This window comes from Mizuhopecten yessoensis, unplaced genomic scaffold (assembly GCF_002113885.1).
Source record: "Mizuhopecten yessoensis strain PY_sf001 unplaced genomic scaffold, ASM211388v2 scaffold2741, whole genome shotgun sequence".
NCBI lineage: Eukaryota > Metazoa > Mollusca > Bivalvia > Pectinida > Pectinidae > Mizuhopecten > Mizuhopecten yessoensis.
Genome location: NW_018404696.1, coordinates 417862 through 431498, shown reverse-complemented (window position 1 = coordinate 431498; position 13637 = coordinate 417862). Strand labels below are relative to the sequence as shown.

General features: G+C 39.0%; 1 protein-coding gene across 3 annotated transcripts in view; it reads right to left on the bottom strand.

Annotated features, from left to right (window-relative positions):
• The window catches only part of LOC110446497 (nesprin-1-like), a 323100-nt gene that overhangs the window by 24258 nt on the left and 285205 nt on the right, over positions 1-13637 (bottom strand). For all 3 annotated transcript variants that reach the window (XM_021491669.1, XM_021491670.1, XM_021491668.1), the window contains 14 exons: positions 13175-13321; positions 11802-11972; positions 9842-10314; positions 9142-9304; positions 7893-8219; positions 7351-7689; positions 6815-7147; positions 6457-6590; positions 6075-6267; positions 5187-5819; positions 4438-4764; positions 3638-3958; positions 2907-3221; positions 168-334 (listed from right to left, as the gene is read on the bottom strand). In XM_021491669.1, the coding sequence (XP_021347344.1) occupies positions 168-334; positions 2907-3221; positions 3638-3958; positions 4438-4764; positions 5187-5819; positions 6075-6267; positions 6457-6590; positions 6815-7147; positions 7351-7689; positions 7893-8219; positions 9142-9304; positions 9842-10314; positions 11802-11972; positions 13175-13321 (4043 nt within the window). The remainder of the gene's footprint in view (positions 1-167; positions 335-2906; positions 3222-3637; positions 3959-4437; positions 4765-5186; positions 5820-6074; positions 6268-6456; positions 6591-6814; positions 7148-7350; positions 7690-7892; positions 8220-9141; positions 9305-9841; positions 10315-11801; positions 11973-13174; positions 13322-13637) is intronic.

Here is a 13637-nt window from a genome sequence, read left to right as displayed (position 1 = left end):
ATTGCCTTTTAAAAAATCTCCTTTGAAAGCCATTGTTTTTCATTGTGACCTTTAACCTAAGTAAAATGTTTCTCACTAATTCTTCAAAATATCTTAATAAAATATCTATCAATGATCATAAGATGAAATTTATATCCCATTTGGTTAAGAAGGATAAATCTGTTTACCTGAAGTTGAGTACAGAGCTCAGGTGTTGCCATTTTTCCTCGAGTCGCTGTATTTTATTGTCGATGTCTGAGGACCGTACTTCACTGCTAACCTTCATTAATTCCTTACCCTGTTCTACAAGGCGAACCTTTTCTCGCTCCCTGTCAGCCATCTCCTCTCGGAAGTCCTGGTCAACAAAACGCTTTATAATTAAAATCTTTGTCCTCATGGAATTATTGTCAAGGAAATACTACATATCAGTGAATGCTTAGTTTTTGTTATATTATCCACAATCACAAACTATAGATATCTGCTGTAAATATTGTTCTATTGTAGAATTTAGTGACCAGTCGTCACAAATAGGTTTACACTGGAACTTAATGTTGTCCAGGTTGTGTCTGAAGTTATAACAAACTAGCTCCTTGCTCAGTTAAATACCATTATTGAGAAGTTGCTGTCAACAAGAAGATTAGAAATTCCAGAGATTTTATGACTTTTTGTTTTTTGTTTAAGCATCAACTAGTTACTGTATAGTGGTTATATTTCGCGGGTTTTTTAATTTTTAAAACTTATTGAAAATAAGTGCAGTTTATGAACTAAGACAAGTCTACAATGACTATATGCCCAGTACAAGAAGTCTTGGCAAGCGTCGATTAGTGTAAGTCATGTGACTGGTCATCTAGTTGAAGATGTTATCAGATCAGGGATTGGTCAGTTTCATCACGTGACGGGTCACTACTGCAGTCATCAGCATCTGGAGAGTTTTATTTGGCGCCTAGAAATTCATGTTTCCACCACCATCCCCACCACACGACCATATTTAGATGATGCCTGGGGTCATAGCAGCTGTTTCCGATTTCAATAAGGCTTTAAACACTTGCCAGCTGTTTGCGAGCATGGATAAATCGTACCTCCCCATATTAAGGGTTGGGGCAACCCGCCTTGCAACAAATTTGGGCATTTTACATCATTATGTAATTCGTAAGTCCCTCAAGAATTATTAATTTACATTCAGTTCATCAATATTGCTCCCTTCAAGTTACTTGGCTCGGCTAGCACCAATGGATTATTGACATAAATTTCCTTACCAGATAGCCAAATCAAACTGAAGGTAGTACCAAACACCACAGCTGTTATAGCCCCTTAGCCCAAATGTATATTTGTGTAATAAATTGAAGTATTTAATCTCAATATTCCTTGCTTGTGTCTTTTGTTCATAAATGCTATATTCGCGCTTTGACTAATATCCGCAAATTCTAAACACCAGCGAAATTATCGAAAAATGTTTATCACTTTTATGGATCTTATCACAACATGTCAAAAATACTTATAACCCAAAGCTGTTATGCAAGCTTAAATGAACTCAAATCAGATTATCACTGAACAACTGGGCAGTCCATGTAAAACCTACACTTATGTATAAGTGGCAACAACATATTAATGATCAGTGTTTTCAAATGATTTACCTGTATTTCGAGGTTTAACCCTTAAATGATGACACTCAGAATACTTTGCACAACACATGGGATTCGGGTGCACAGCGAAATTTAACTCCCGTGAATATGTACTGAATACGAAACCGCGAAATATTGACCCCGCAAATTTTAAGCACTATACAGTATACAGTGTAACATTTTAATACATATAGAGAAAATGAAAAGGTAATTCAAACATCACTAACATTAATGTGTATATAATGAAGTACTATCACAGACGAAAACATTGATGTTTATCTAATGATTAAACAACATTTGTTCAATGTTCATACTGGCTAATGCTAGTCAATAAATATATTTACATTATAAATTATTATCATTGATCTAAAAATAGAAATTCCCTTATATTTTTGATATTGAAGTGTTTGTGTTGTCAGTGAAAACAAGATTCCTGGAACAGATTATGTCACCCAAATGTTTGCTTCTAACAGCTGTTTTGTATTATTCATGTTGCGAGGAGAAGCTTCTAAATGATGCTGATCAAATTGCGTTCATAGCCCTCTTGTTATGCGCGCTTATACAGGAACTTACAGTGGAAATGTAGATATATAATGATGTACAATTATAGACAAACAGTGATTTCGTGAAATTTTGAAATATTTTTTAATTACAACATTAATTTTAGAGAGTAACACACATGTAGTTACAACACAAAAACTACAAGTAAGTGAGACAAATTTACCTTCTCTGTCATTTCCTTCAGCGGCAATAAATGCACACACAACATTAACAGGGGTAACAGAAAATGTCTAGTAGAACCTACTATCCTTGTATCTATTTATCTCTGTTCATCTCTGAATAACCTTTTAATAAGTAATTTGTAATTTTTTCTTTCAATCATCTTAGCAACAAAAAAAAAGAACAGTAGATTGCATTTATTTTTCTATCAAATAACAACAAGAGTACCACAAACGGTACATCATTGTGGGAGCCCGATTTATATTACATATCTACTAGATCTTAGGTATTCATTATGAAAGTTGAAATATATATCAGTGGATCGAGGCTAGGGTGTCGGTGAGAAACGGAAACAGGAAATAGGTCATCTTTCCTATGACAAAGGATGGAAAAGTCTAGAGAATTCCGAGTGACTTTGGTAACTTCTAATACACGAAAAGATTCCGGGCGAAAAAGGGGGAAATTGATGAAATCCAGGTCAAAATCGTAACCCGGCGGGTGAAGTTATAAAAGCAGGTGAAGGGCTAAAATCCTGGGTGTAACCCGACGAAATCGGGTCACTTGGCAGGTATGTATTACTCTTACCCTCTGCATCTTGGTCAGCAGGTCCTCAATGTGGTATTTCTTTGTTGAGATGACCTTGACCTCCATTTGATCTGTCCACTCCATGAGGTCTCGGACACGCTCATTAAAGGTCGACCAGCGGAACATGTTGTCGTTTATACGTTGTGCTCTGAGCGCCGCCTGGTTGCGGAGTTCGTCCCACTGTTTGTTGAGGAGTCTGATCCTCTGGTGGAGAACATTAAGGTCGTCGGGTTGAATGACTTGACCCAGCCTCGCTTCTTTCGACAGTAGTGTGTCACGTTTGATCTCAGCATTGACAAACTCCGTTTCTATGTCCTGGGGAAACAATCAAATTAGTTTACCCTCCAGATTTGTTTGCAAGTTACTGTATATTTGAAAAATTTCATGGTGAATTTGTTATATTAGGGGTCACCAAAGATGGTGCCAAATTAAATACCCAGGGAATATATTGAATCTGCCGTATACATAAGTACACTCCTAAGTGTAATATTTGTGATCATTGACAATGTTGTGCAAAATTTGATCCCTGCAAGCTCTAATATTTCCTTCATTGGCTATTACAAAGATTTAGTATAAGTATGTGAGCAGTTGGGACTAAAGTCGGTGCCTCCACCAATAAGCCCCGGTAATTTTTATGATACCTAAATAAGTCTCCTTTTTACATCCCCTAACTTCATAGACTTCTGTGGTCTGGTTATTATACTGAATCATTCTGAATCCATGCTTTCTACCTTGCATCTGTTTAGCTCGGCCTGTAGCTGGTCATAGGCAGTTGGGAGGTCAGCCCCAAAGCTTTGCCTGGTGTCCTTCAGCCAGCCGAGGATGTCCTCAATGTCCTCCTCACATTCCTGCCACTGTCTGAGCACCGCCTCCAGCTTCTGGCAGTGGTCGTCAAGGCTACCACACAACTGGTGCCAGTACTGCTGAAGCTGGGCCGTGCAGACTTTCAGCTCATCAGTGGCGTCTGAATCGGCACGCTGCAGCAGTGGTCTACTCTGGTCATGCATCTTCTTCAACACATCCTCCTGTAGTTTGAACTCCGTCTCCGTGTGCTGTGAGATACAAACAATTAAAGGTTGATCAAGAGACTTGTGTATTTGTGTATTTTTCAGCGGTTTTCATTTGGTATCTAATTAGTATGCGGCCTCGTTCCACTACAATGGTGCTGCTGTGTTGGACCAACTGAACCATGACGTAATAGAGGTATAGCCAGTGACTAGAAAGCAGACACTGTGACGCCATTGTATTCATCTGTATCATATTCAGTATTCTTTTACAAAATATTGTTTTTCAAAAAAACATAAATAAATTATAGAAAGGATCAACACCTACATTTACTGGGGGTTTGTTATTTTAAATTCCAACTTTTGGAACAAGTTTGTCTTTATTTTGAACCTATACACTTATAGACAGAAACAATTGAGTATGTGACTGCCTTATAGGAATGGCCTCCAATATGAATGGCTTTCTCTTTTTTATCAATACAATAAACAGCATTTGTAATTTAAGCATAGAAATAAATCAAGCTTACTCTGGCCTTTTCCAATAGATTTTTGATTTTCTGTAGCGACACCAAGTCAACCTCGAAAGCCTTCATTCCGAACTCTTTCTCTGTCAGCCAATCACGAAGCCTCTCTGTCAACTCATTGAATGCCTGCCACTGTTTGATTGTATTGTCTATGATAGCCTTCCTCTGATTGGCCCGTCGCACCACACTCTGCCACTGCTCAGCCAATAGGTGAAGCTTTTGCTGGAACTCTTCTTTGTCCTCCACCTTTCCTTCCTTCATCATCTTCTGTCCATCACTGATGATGGCATGCAGAATTTGTTGTTTGGTGTACATGTCGGACTCAAATTTCTGTAAAAGGAAGAAATAATGACATGATTATAATCTACTGAGATAGAGGAAAATGTGAACATATTGTTAATACAGAAACGTAAACTTGATTAGAAGTCAATCACAACAAGATTCAGATGTACCATGAATGGAATAACTGCGGGAAATGATGAAATACAAATAAGAGGATAACAGAAATCTCTATATAAACAAGAGGTGACATCAGGTGTTCTAATACTGTCCACGTAAATGGCTGTGGGGCCCTTATTTAGTACTGTAAGCATGATTCAAAGTCAAGAACTGAGTTAACCCTTTCACCCCTATGTAACTTTAGGTCTACTATGTAGTGATCTGGATAAGACCATTATTGGTTTACAGTGGTGAAAGGGTTGAAATACCTGACAATCATTATACATACAACCTATCTTTTTAATAAGCTTTACCTCGAAATTCCTCTGCTGGTCAGTGAGGTCAGCCAGATTACCAGCAATCTCTGTGGAGAGATCCTGCTCCGTCTGAGCGAGGAACGTCATCCAGGCATCACACTTCTCCGTGAAGTCCTGCTGAATAAGGATGATACCCTGTAGTATCTTGTTCTGCTCCTTTGTCTCATTGTAAAGTCTCTGAAATTTGTGGTTAAGTTCCCGAAGCGCCATGGAACTTTCCTCGCTCAGGGCCATTCTGTACCCGAGGTCGTTGAGAGCATCCAGTTGTGGCATGTTATTATTGAATTGCAAGGAGAGATATTTTATCTCCTCATATCGTTCCCGCAGTGCCTGCTCCTCTGATGAATTTGGAAGCTCTTCATCACCGAGGGTGTGTTCAGCTTCGTCAAGGAACGCTGTCATGGATGCAAACAGATCTGTGAAGCGCTGCTTCTGTGAAAGGTCACCTTGAAGCAGCTTGACCTGTTTGGCGAGAATTTGTCGTAAAGCCATGACGCGTGCCTCGATGGCAGTCTGGCGTGAGGTGATCCCAACGATAGATGAGGTGTCCATATTTTTTGTGATTGTGTCACTCAGTTGGTAGAGTGATCCGAGGCGTGACTGGAAATTATCTAGCTCTCGCTGCAGTGCCTGGAAAAAACAGAGTAAATTGTAAGATTTGTACTATTTATTGAGATAGACCTTGCCCAGTAAATGGTAAGATTTGTACTATTTATTGAGATAGAGCTTGCCCAGTAAATGGTAAGATTTGTTTTATTTATTGAGATAGACCTTGCCCAGTAAGTTTTAAGAATTGTTTTATTTATTGAGATAGACCTTGCCCAGTAAGTTTTAAGGTGTGGGATATTAAGATTTGCCAGAACTAGATGGTGTTGGTTGCCATACCTTGCTCTGTTGTAAGCACTCTTCACGGCGCGAGCTATCCTCCCGTACAGCCACCAGCTCGTTACACTGTCTCTCCTTTGTTTCGAGCCACCTCCGTGCGTAGTTGTACTCCTCCTCGTACTGTTGCCACTGCTGGAGACAGTCCTCGAAGCGTGCACTACGGTCCTGTAGCTCCCCACTCATACGGCGCCACCTGGAGTAAAATAATAGAATGTCAAACAAATTCTCAAAACATTTATTCCCATAACCTTGTAAAATCTTGTTCAGGATTTTGTAAATCTCTTAATTTAAAGTTAAGTATTTTCTGATTTTAGGCAAAAATACATATTTTTTTTTATTTTTGTTATTATCTTTCTAAAAAAGCGTAGCTGAGAAGACCTACTTTCCAGTGACATCTGCTAGTGTGGTCTGGATTTCCTTCCGTACTGGTGCCTCACACACTTGTGTTAACTGGTTACCAAGGGTAACAAAACAGTCGTAACCAGCTGTGCCTCTCTCTACCTCCCCACAAAGATTCTGTTTGCAAAGAAAACATATTTCATGAATGGGAAATATCCTTTTATTGGTCAACATAACAATAAAATGGTTAAGAAATATGTCATTCAGTTTGAATAACATTGGTTTAGAAATTGTAATTATTTGAATTCTTTCAGAATTTCCTCCTTAAGTTTTCTCTTGTATATATGACAGGAGTTTAAAAACCTACAACTGTAAAGCGGTTGTAATACCAGCCTCCTCACCCTGAGTTTGTCGACCTGCATCCTGAGGGTAGTGATGTCCCCTCCCACCAGGTTGTAGCGACCCAGACAGTAGTCGGTCTCTGACAGGATCTGGTTGGTGTTTTGCAGTTCCTTAGAGAAGGCTTGCCATTGATTACAGAAGTCATGCAGCACCGAATCCAGCTCCTTCACCTGCTGTGATAGGTGGCGCCACTGCTGGTCAAGGTTGTCCATACTGACTTGGATGTTCTTCTGGCACTCCGGAGAGTCCTCACTCAGACTGACCAACCGTGACCCCAATGCCTTTACACTCTGAATGTCACCTTCCTTACTCGTCAAGGTGCGCTCTAGTATCTGTGCAAGGAAATTCAACAGTACTCAACGATGTTCTGAAAGCTGAACCACTTGTTAACAATATTCATAAGACATAACACACTAGTTGTCTTGTTCTGAATGTGAAGAATAATACCATATATGGAGTTACATTCTGATAGATGCTGACCTTGTGACCTTTGTGAACGTGGTCAATGATGACCTTATCACTTATGTTCACCTACCTTACAATCCTTGATGGTCTGGCGGATGCTGACCTCGTGACCTATGAGTCGGTACCTCTTGACCTTGTCCTCCTGGTCGTGGAACCATTCCTGGAGGCGTAGCAATGCACGGTTATATTCTGCCCACTTGCTGTGCATCATCTCCAGTGTCTTAAGCTTCCCCGACACATCCTGGCTCAGGGTCTGCCACCTTTTGTTCAGATTACCCAGGCGTTCAGCAAAGTCTGTCTTGTCGGCAGACACGGGAGCCTCATCCCCATCTGGCACACTTGTCTGCAGCGCTGACTGATTCACAAAGTCCATCGTCAATTGTTTGTTCTGCAGCTCTATCTTTAAGTCCTGAAAATGTTCAACATTGAAATTAACACAAGTGGAGTGTAGACAGCCAAAGCAAGTTAAGATTCTGATAATCTGAATACTGTATTTACTGGAGTTTTTATGCAGGAGTCACTCCTAATTTAATCATGATTATATACTGTGTATAAATTACCCAAGTTATAGAGATTCAAATTAAATAAAGAGCAATATATATTAATATTTGCCTTGAACTTTTTGAGGAGGACTTCTATATCAGCATGGTCCTGTACTGGTCGCTGTTTTTCTTCGCTGACGGCCCCCTCCATGTCATTAAGCCATGCCCCCAGTTCGTGAAGAGCTTGTCGGGATGGCATCAGGTCCATCTGTGCAGTGTGGAGGTATTCCTCTGCCTTCCCTATGTCATGCTGGAGGAGTCCCCACTGGTCCTCAAACCAGGCAAGGCGTGTCTCCAGGTCGGCCGTGCTATAAGAGGCATTCTGGGACAGTTGGTTCCCTACAGACAGTATCTTGTTCTTTAGAGGGATCTGGACCTCCACTTCTTTACGGAACTCCTGTGATCAGGTACAGATTTTTGTTTATACATACAACCTCAATCAAATAACTGACAGTAGTGAAAGCTAAGGTGATGGACAGAAAAAATAGGTTATTCTTAAAAACGGGAATATATGAATCCAACACATTAAAAAGTTTTGTGTTAAGTGTACAAAAGTTACACAGCGTTAAGTAAAACAATTCAAAATAGACTTAAAACAATTGATTGTGTTTTCATGAAAGAAACATTCCCACACCAAACATTTTGTTGTGGTTTACGACCCAGGAAAGGCAGCGCGGCTCCATGTTTTAGGCTCTGCCACAAAGGCACGCCGGGGAGCCTCGCTCTGGAATCGACACTTTGAAACCTGATTTGAAACTGACTAAAGCTTAAGAACTGAGTTTGTAGTTAATGGTTAGTTAGGTGGTTTCTAAGTCCACATCAATTCTTTCATTAATATAAGTGTGAACCATTCTTGTATGGAAAGGAAAACATGTAAAATGTCTCCAGTTCATATTCAGTAAATTCCAGCACTTTTCCAGGACACATCATTTCTCAGTACTAAGCCCTAACCTCCATTCCAGCACTTTTTATGGCCTGTATGTACCAAGGCTACTCTGTAGGGACTTTACAGTTGATATGTGGTGAAGTTTACTGTTAAAGCATTTTCTTTGACACCAGGTGACGTATTAAACAAAATGGCAGTTATGAATATGAGTAGGCTGATGAAAATAACTGCAATATAGAATGCATTAGCTAAAAATAAGGACAGAACGCTTGCCAACCACATCCCATGGTATACCCCTCAGTACTTCATGTTCCAGTTATTTCTTGAAAGCAAAAATTTACCATCAAGTTCACCAAGTACACAAACTGAATATACAAATGTATACACAAAATATTCTGAAAAACAGCTACATTCAAAGACAATATCATCTTACCAGGAGTTTATCGACTTTACCGCGAATGGTCGCGATACTGTGCTGATCCTGCTCCGACACATGTTTGATGTCACCAAGTTTGAGTTTGGCTGTGCTAAGCCAGGTTCTGAATAGAGTTGCTTCACCTTCAAATTCTTGCAGTTGGTCCCCAAGTGTTTCAGTTCTGAAGATTAGAAATTAAAGAGTGAAATTATAATTCTAAGAAATTACAAAGTGTATATTGCTGAAAATCAAGTTTATCCATATATACTGTCATAATTACTGAGGATATATGAGCTGAAATTTAGGAGGGTATACTGACTGCACTTTCAAAGTAGTTTCACAATCTGAATTTTCATTTTTTTTATTTGAAATATAACTTATGCAGATGGAGAACTTTAAAGTATTGAAATCCCTTTTACAAGTCCTTTTGATTTAGATAATCTCAATTTGTTTGAACTTTCTGATTTAGGACTCATTTTTGAAACCAAGGATATGTATTACAGTGAACATACACAAAATATTCCCAGCAAAGGACAATAACCGTAGTTAACTTGTAAATACAAAATCAAAATCATTCATATTCTTATTGTCTTATAATTTATATTTTCATTTGTTATATTCAGTCATAACCTTTTCTAACATGTATGCATTAATATAGTCAATTGTGTTCTGCCCTCATTAGAAGTACGTGTACTGACAGGTAGTAGTAGTGTTTTACTTTTTGAGTTCGTGCGAGATGTTGGTGGTGAGAGCGACCCATCTCTCTCCTGCCTCAGCGACCGAGTTTTCCATTGACGGGCATGTGATGCTGTGCAGGAGTTGTTTGCCCTTGTCTACCACCTGGTACAGAATGGGTTTCTCCTCTGTGATTTCCTTCTGTAGCCGCCCGTAGGTGGCCATTTTCTCCTGAATGGTTGCCATGGAGTCAGAATTTGATACCGGTGTAGGTACCTCTTCCTCAATTGTATCCAGAAATCGTTGCAGTCTGCTGTGCTTCTCGTTGAGTTCTGTCCACTGTCTGACCAAGCGGTCAAGTTTTTGTCCAAAGAGACTGGCTTTATCTTGTATGACATATGTGAGATTGGTCAGTCTGGAGTTCTGGGCAGCATGTTTGTTCTGTGTGGCCTGGTCAGTTTGAGTGGCTAGTGAGTCTAGCATGGCCCGGTGAACCTCAAGGTCACTGAAGAAATCCTGTAAGATCATTCACAAAATTTAAATCATCTAGATTTATTCTCCTGGAGAAAGTTTTCAAGAGAAGAACACAGCAAATACTGTAGTTGTTATTTTGAAGTACTCATTTTCAAAATGAGATTTTCCCTGAGATTTAAATGATCTTTCAAAATCTAAAAAATAGTTGTTTTTTTGAATGCTAGATAAAGTATATAACATTTCCATGTGGCACAGTCTGCCCTTTACTTGTTCTCAAAACAGGTTTTTGAAAAAACACACTTGTCTTCCAATGCTTGACCAGCTAATCATTTTTTTTTAAATAACTAGAACTGTCACTAGAATGGCTGACTTCTTCCCACTGCCTGGGTCAAGAACTTCAGAAATAGCTCTTTCAAATTATTTTGAACCCTTTTACTCCTATAGACCATAATGGCCTCATCCAGATCAATGCATGGTAGAGTCTACTAAAGTTACATAGGGGTGAAAGGGTTAAACATAGATACATAACTCCATAAATAGGGGAGATTACTCTCCGTTATATACTTTTTTCCACAACCTGTTGATGTAAAAAGTTTTGCACATTAAGTATTATTCAAATCATTCCTGTGCTTTATGAGGAGTTGTGCGAGCAATTTTTCTTAAACAAAGGGACAACTCCATAAATAGGGGAAGTAACTCCATTTTACATTACATAATTCACATTGTCTCTGTCCAACAATATGGCTAAACAAAGGGGCATAACTCCATAATAAGGGAAGGAGACACCAATACATATATATACTGACATCCCCTTGATGTATAGGTTCTGTAATATTCAAATCAGTGCAGTACTTTGGAGGGGTAGTACCAACAATGTTTTGTGAGTCAGTGAGTGAGGTAACTCTAAATGATGAACTTAATTTTCATGCCTTACATGTAAGTGTCGTGTGTAACAAGTATCATCTATTTTAATGCCTTACATGTAAGTGTTGTGTGTACCAAATATCCTCTATTTTAATGCCTTACATGTAAGTTTTGTGTTTACCAAGTATCATCTATTTTCATGCCTTACATGTAAGTGTCGTGTTTACCAAGTAGCATCTATTTTAATGCCTTACATGTAAGTGTTGTGTGTACTAAGTATCATCTATTTTAATGCCTTACATGTAAGTGTTGTGTATACCAAGTATCATCTATTTTAATGCCTAACATGTAAGTTTTGTGTTTACCAAGTATCATCTATTTTAATGCCTTACATGTAAGTGTTGTGTTTACCAAGTATCATCTATTTTCATGCCTTACATGTAAGTGTCGTGTTTACCAAGTAGCATCTATTTTAATGCCTTACATGTAAGTGTTGTGTGTACCAAGTATCCTCTAAATTGATGGAGTACTGTTGGCGTACTCTGAGTGTGCTGACTACATCAGTGATGTTTCATGAATTTTGAAACGTTGGATAATTGTTGCACACCCCTTAACTTTGTTGTAGGGATGTAAATAGATGAACAGAAACATAAACTCCGTTATACCTTGTGGGCTGCCAGCTGGTGCTTGAGACTGTCCAGATCGCGTGCAGTAATCTCCTCAGACTTCAGTTTATCCTGAGCTGTCTCCAGGAACTCAGCATAGTCAAGTAACATCTTCTCATACTGGTCCTGTATGGACATGGACTGTAGTAGGTCTGCCTTCTTATCCATCACCTAAAACAGAGGCATAGCTTTATATAACACAGGGACACTATACTGTAGTAGGTCTGCCTTCTTATCCATCACCTAAAACAGAGGCGCAGCTTTATATAACACAGGGACACTTTACTGTAGTATAACACAGGGACAGTGTACTGTAATATAACACATGGACACTGTACTGTAATATAACACAGGGACACTTTACTGTAGTATAACACAGGGACAGTGCACTGTAATATAACACATGGACACTATACTGTAATATAACACAGGGACACTTTACTGTAGTATAACACAGGGACTTTGTACTGTAATATAACACAGGGACACTATACTGTAATATAACACAGGGACACTTTACTGTAGTATAACACAGGGACTTTGTACTGTAATATAACACAGGGACACTATACTGTAATATAACACATGGACACTGTACTGTAATATAACACAGGGACACTGTACTGTAATATAACACAGGGACAGTGTACTGTAATATATCACAAGGACTCTGTACTGTAATATAACACAGGGACAGTGTACTGTAATATAACACAGGGACTTTGTACTGCAATATAACACAGGGACACTGCACTGTAATATAACACTGGGACACTGCACTGCAATATAACACAGGGACACTATACTGTAATATAACACAGGGACACTATACTGTAATCTAACATAGGGACACTGTACTGTAATATAACACAGGGACACTATACTGTAATATAACATAGGGACACTGCACTGTAATATAACACAGGGACTTTGTACTGTAATATAACACAGGGACACTGTACTGTAATATAACACAGGGACACTGCACTGTAATATAACACAGGAACATTGTACTGTAATATAACACAGGGACACTGTACTGTAATATAACACAGGAACATTGTACTGCAATATAACACAGGGACACTATACTGTAATATAACATAGGGACACTGCACTGTAATATAACACAGGGACACTATACTGCAATATAACATAGGGACACTGTACTGTTATATAACACAGGGACACTGTACTGTTATATAACACAGGGACACTGTACAGTTATATAACACAGGGACACTGTACTGTAATATAACACAGGAACATTGTACTGCAATATAACACACGGACAGTCATACCCGAGATCAAGGACTTTCTGACCTTTTTATGTCTGATACACCTTCTACTTCAACAGGACAGTTTCAACAAACCTTTTGCCGGAGATCTCTGTAGCTGGACTGAAGGGCATTTAGCTCTGTTGGGCTGACCATCTGAGGAGCAAGGGCAGATAAGTCCTGTCCCTTCCTCTTTAACTCTTCCAGTTGACTTTCACATTTCTTCATCTGAGCCTCAATTCTCTGTTCCAGGAGAAAAAACAGAGTATGTTAGACTCCTGTGCATTGGTGTTGAGATACTACGATCATGGCACTTTACCAGGATTACTACCTAACAAGTCATTTCTGTTTTTATAATCTTCACTGATTATTGTCAGTTTTGATAATCCTGCTTGATTATCTCATGATCCATACAACTTTAATCTCATTTTCACCTTGACTAGCGACAGGTCCCTTATAGATAGACATTTAAAGCATTTCAGTTTCTCCCGGCTCCAATTCTATACACACAGGATTATGTAAGGAGATTTCAGAGAGCCATATTTGTCATTTTAATGTA